This window comes from Garra rufa, chromosome 19 (genome assembly GCF_049309525.1).
Source record: "Garra rufa chromosome 19, GarRuf1.0, whole genome shotgun sequence".
In the NCBI taxonomy this organism is placed as follows: Eukaryota; Metazoa; Chordata; class Actinopteri; order Cypriniformes; family Cyprinidae; genus Garra; species Garra rufa.
The window spans coordinates 39736127-39742122 of NC_133379.1; the positions used below are offsets into that span (position 1 = coordinate 39736127).

At 36.1% G+C, this 5996-nt stretch overlaps 1 protein-coding gene across 1 annotated transcript in view; it reads left to right on the forward strand.

Moving 5' to 3' along the window:
* The first annotated feature begins 508 nt into the window (after window positions 1–508).
* Window positions 509–5996, forward strand: part of LOC141292109 (uncharacterized) — an 8230-nt gene continuing 2742 nt past the window's right edge. Inside the window, exon 1 of the mRNA XM_073824065.1 lies at window positions 509–1295. Coding sequence (XP_073680166.1) covers window positions 509–1295 — 787 coding nt within the window. The remainder of the gene's footprint in view (window positions 1296–5996) is intronic.

Genomic DNA, 5996 nt, shown 5'->3' on the forward strand with positions numbered 1-5996 from the left:
AGTCCACTTAAGTTCATGAAACTAGTGTGTTGTGTTTATTAGACTGTTTATAATTATTAATATAGTTAATATTTGTTAATTAGATCATGCATTAAATTCCATTTCGTTTGTTTCATTTGTTTTTCAATGTAAACACCTAGCAAGATGGGCGTGTTTTTTTTTTCACATTCCCCAGCTGTAAGTATTTTGAGCATCTGTTAAATGAGCTTAATTGACTTCTTCAATGAAGCCGCTCTCACAGTCGTTAATGAGAGTTTAATCGATGGGGAATATTCCCATCTTCCCACAACAGAAGTAGGAATTGCTCCAGGAGAAACAATTGACACACAATTGGAAAGATGGAGTTTGAGAATGAACCCTGCATTATAAAAGAGACAGATGAACAAAAAGGTTTGTGTTTTCCTTCATTCTCTTAAATGCCTGATTAGAAACATTAAGATGGACTTAGTAACCTAGATTTGTGTTAAATTAACTAAAATACATTTTCAAATTTTTATTTTTAGACTTAATGGAAGTGATTGAAGTCAAACGCCAATGGTTTCAAAAAACAAATGAAGATGGAAATATCGTTTCACATACAGAAATAAGCTTCACATCAAAAAGTGGTCGAAAAACTGCTGAAAGAGGATCTTTCGGCTGCACCGAATGTGGAAGAAGTTTCAAAGTTAAATCAAAACTTGCAAGACACATGAGATTTCATGCTGGAGAAAAGCCGTTCACATGCACTCAGTGTGGAAAGAGTTTTGTTCTGAAAGCAGGCTTGACTAGACACTTGCAAGTTCACACTGGAGAAAAACCATTTGCATGCACTCAGTGTGGAAAGAGTTTCACATCCAAAGACACTCTGAAGATTCATCTGCGCTCTCACGCTGGAGTGCGATCCTTTAGTTGTGAGCAGTGTGGCAAAACATTTGTTTTTGAAACAAACTTAAGAGAACACCTTAAAATTCACGCAGGTGTAAAGCCATACGGTTGCAGTTTTTGTGGAAGGAGGTTTTCGCTACTGAAAAACATGCAGGATCACCAGAGTATTCATACTGGTGTCAAAAATTATATGTGCTTTGACTGTGGGAAGACCTTTACTACACCCGGCAACTTAAAAACACACCAGAGGATTCACACTGGAGAGAAACCTTTCAAGTGCTCACATTGTGGAAAGAGTTTCTCTCATTCACCAACCTTGAAAGAACATGAGAGAATTCACACTGGAGAGAAGCCGTACCAGTGCTCTTCATGCGGGAAAAGTTTCGCCCGCTCCTCTAATCTACAGGTTCATAAGAAAAAGCGTTGTCTGAGTGAGCAAAAGCATTTGTGAAACCGTGGCAAATTCTCTGTTAATGTTCATGAGCTGTTCAGTTGTGTTAGAAACTCTTGCGCTGTGGTCTGTGGAGAAAAGCAGTCCAGTTTGGTTCTGGAGTAGTTTTTGGTAAATGGGTTTTATTAAGTGATGCCAGTTATTATTTATATAGCTAATACTGATTTCTATGAGGAAAAAAGAAGCATACTTAAGTGTCTTATTAATTTAATCAATGTACTTTTGTTTGCATTTGATTAAATGGTTTTGTTAAATAATGGTGTTGTATTTTTATTTTATTTATTTTTTTTTTACAAAAAAACTGCACTAGATTTTCTCAATTTAAACAAATTAAAACTGAACTGAATGAAATATTCATAGCAATGCAGCAGGGAAATCCTGGTTTTATTAAGGCAGTTGCAACTTTTTATCTCGCAATTCTGACTTTTTTTTTTTTTTTTTTTTTTTTTTTTTTTTCCTCAGAACTGTCAAATATAAACAGTTACGAATTATAAAGTCAGAATTGCGGAATATAAACTCACAATTGTGAGAAATAAAGTCAGATTTGTGAGATATATCTTGCAATTCTTTATAACTTGCGATTGTGAGTTTATATCTCACAATTCTGACTTTATTTATCAGAATTGCTAGTTGCAATTCAGAACTGTGAGATATAAATGCACAATTCCATGATTGTTGTAATTCAGCCACATTGGAGGGTTTTCAAGCAAGGTCATGCCACTGCATCTCAATAGGATTCAGGTCAGGACTTTGACTAGGTCACTCCAAAGTCTTGATTTTATTTTTCTTCAGCTATTCAGAGGTGGATTTGCTGGTGTGTTTTGGATCATTGTCCTGCTGCAGAACCCAAGTTCGCTTCAGCTTGAGGTCACAAACAGATGGCCTGACATTGTCTTTCAGGATTTTTTGGTAGACAGCAGAGTTCCATTTCTCACAGCAAATCTTCCAGGTCCAGAAGCAGCAAAACAGCCCCAGACCATCATCACACTACCACCACCAGATTTTACTGCTGGTATGATGTTCTTTTTCTGAAATGCTTTATTTTATGCCAGATGTAATGGGACACACATCTTCCAAAATGTTCAACTTTTATCTCGTCAGTCCACAGTATTTTCCCAAAAGCAAACACTTTCTCACACAGGGCCGTGTGGGTTTGGATATTTTTTTTCCCTTCATAAAAAAAAAACTTCATTTAAAAACTGCATGTTGTGATTACTTGTGTTATCTTAAAGTGTGACAAACATTAAAGTGTGACAAACATGCAAAAAAATATTAGTTAAAAAATCCAACACTTTTTCACACTACTGTTTATATATAAACAATTATAATATCAAGAAGATGGAAATTGTTTTTACAGAGTGATTTAATCAAAGAGGGTAATTTGTTCAAATTTGTAGTTATGTTTGACTATTTGGACATTTTAGCATGGCCATAGTTTTATTTTTTAAAACTAGTATTAAAATTAATGCATTGCTGTAAAATCAAGAGGTTACCCTTGTGCAATTACATGCATCATGAAATAAATCTAAAACACTTGATGTTTTTCAGTTCAGGTTTGTTTACACTATGAGAGAAGAAATTGATAATAAAAGCTAAATGAAAAGAACATGCATTGTCTGTAGCAAAGCAGCTGAAGAGATTTTTTTTTTTTTTGCCTTAATTCTCTATCTTTTGAAGCAGATTCTGTGTACTCAGAATAATTCTGTAGATGGGAGCATTTCTCAGTCATTTCAAGGTTTTATTATTGAAGAATCGGCTTAAAATTTGCTGCCAGTATCTGAAATATGAAATCTGGTGGTGTGATCAGCTGCACCCTTTTGTTTTGTGCAGTCGTTGATTTTAAATGCTATTTTTAAATGTTACATTTTTTATTTTTAAAATGCTTAAGTTTAAATGTGTGTAATATTGCAAACTATGCTGTATTCACCCAAATAAATTCCATTTGTGGTATATTTTTGTTCATGGGTGTTCTTGCTTAACAATAAATATTAATCTTTTGAATATTGCTGTTGTCTCTATAATTCTGTGTGATTTTTAATTTCCACCCAATTTTAAGCCAACAGTATCATCATTTTTAAACAACAGTTGACTGAAATAAAACAACCCAGCATGTTAGGTAAAAACATTTAACCTAACCAGCTGGGTTAAAATAACCCAGCATGTGTTCTGTCCAAATCACCCACGTTGGGGTTTTTAACCAAGCAACCATATATATTTTAAAACGTTTTTTATGTGACAAAAAAAAAGAAACATAGTCGCGTAAAATACGCGGATTTGGCAACTTAGGGAGGGGTTTGCAGTGAAAACCTGGCAATCTTGCCTGCATGCATCTTTCGGTGATCAGTTCAGCCCAGATTTGGCTCATCTCAGATGAACCAATTTTTTAATGGCAAACAAGCTGAAGACTCATTAAATGATAAACTGCTTCCTAACAACCTGTTTATTTAGCTGTGAGGCCTCTCCTCCATTGACACCCATTTAAAAAACGGCTTCTGGTCTGCCTACAGCCAAAGCGTTAGCATTAGCAGTTGCTTTTTATTAAGGTTGCAGGCTTGTCTTCCAGTATTTGGTACAGAGAGCCACACTTCATCACCGCGTTTCAGGACTTGTTCTGAGAAAGTTGGTTTGAAAGTGTGTTCAGCCAGGGCCGTTTGAAGGAATTTGGGGGCCCCAAGCAAAATGGACATGGAGGCCCCCTGCACACACACAAAGGAACCACAGCATAGCCATACAGTTTTATAATAAAAAATAATGTTTTTTTTATTAATATAATCCATCTGTTCAGGTACAGAATGCATCACAGAGTGTCTGACACCTAGAAATTTGACAGGCACTACTGTATATAAAAAATTCTGAAATGTCCATGGGCAAAAGTGACTAGTATTTACACAGTTTGATGGGAATTCAGTAGTGATTTGCAGTTTTTTTCTAACAATATGACAGCACACACTTATCAGTTTAAACTCTGGGCTGTGCAGGATATCAGCTATAATTATAGAGCTTGTGGTACCTTGTGCTGAAGAGGAAACATCAGCACTGAGAAGTGATGCATCTGTTGATGTTGAGGATGAAGTTGATGGTGTAGCTGGGAAAATAATAATTTAAAAAAATCTGAAATTACCATTTCACTGTTAGCATATTGAAAGAGGTCACTTTTAACAGCTCAGCTCAGGTCAGTGAGAGAAATTCACTCTACCTTCATCAGTGGAGGTATCCTTAGGAAGAGCCTGAGGGCTGAGAAATTTAAGCAAAGCACCTTGAGGGAGAAAGAAAAGATGGTAACACTTTATAATAATAACAATCATTAATGGAAGGTAAATTGACAGTTAATTAATCTTTAGCTATGCATTTACTGAATGAGCACTGTGCAGCTGTTCGTCCGACTGTACTCTATTTTATTTTATTTTTCTAAACTGTTTTAATTATTCTTATTTCTTTTTATTATTTTAATTTCTTATATGTAAAGAACTTTGAATTGCCGTTGTGTATGAAATGTGCTATATAAATACACTTTTTACTGTTAACAAACAATGAAATTATAATTAAATGTTTACTGATTATTAGTAGAGCTGTGAGTCGACTAACGTTACCAATGCTTAAAAACATCCCAAGCTAATGTTTGATGCACAGAATTTATTTTATGGTTTAGCATGCTATGCCACTTTCATCAAAACCTTTTACAAAGCTATAGCAATGTCATGTCATTAAATATGATAAACAGCGATTCTGGAACAGATCTGCGTCTTCCTTATCCCGTTAAAAACATATTACAGTATGTAACCATATTCCTCCGTTCAAAAAAAAAAGTTGCTCTAACTGTTCGTTACAAGCAGCATTTGCTGTCAGGCAGGTAGCTTAGCTAACATAAATAAACATATTTCTGCTAGCCTACCTGCTGCAAAATTGCACCAAGACAAGTAGAGCTATTTTACATGTGTAATTTATCACTTACCACTGTCTTGTTTTTTCTTATCCTCCTCTTCCTTTCTCTTCTTTCTTTTTTGGCTTCCTGAAGCATAATTCCGCTTCATGACTGCCGAGGAAGTTTTGTATTTTGCCGGCAGCAGAGATCGCGTGGTTGGCTGGCTGCTGTCAGCGAGGGGGGCCCCCTTGAGGGGGATCCCGATAACACTGTCATTGCACTTTACTGCATTCACTATCAATGGGGCGCTCACACAGTTTGTCACTGCATTTTATTCTTAACCAGTCGTTGTCTTGGGGCCCCAGGCCAGCTCGGGGCCCCAAGCAATTGCTTGGTTTGCCTGCCTTGTCGCGACGGGCCTGTGTTCAGCATCCATCAAAAGGCATAAGGTGTGTATGTTTGTCTGCTGTTCGTTATAACAAGTATTTTGTGGAATTTGCTGAGTAGTGAAGTGAAGTAGTGTTTATGGATTAAAATACAGTAGAGCCCATTATAATCAGAGCCCTTGAGAAACAATGTTGCGACATGTTTTGATCTCGCCGCCGCGCGGTCACGTGGTTCATTAATTCTCAAAGTTCAAAACAACTTCGCGCTGTCGATATTTTTGAGTGGGTTTAAGTTGGATAGACTGTAGTTTCACTGTATTTGCAGCAATTTCGACTAATAATTAACACATAGTGTGCATTTATTGTGTATTGATACCTACTCTAACTACGTTTTACAGAATACTGCTTAAGTTTTTTAATATAATATGTGTGT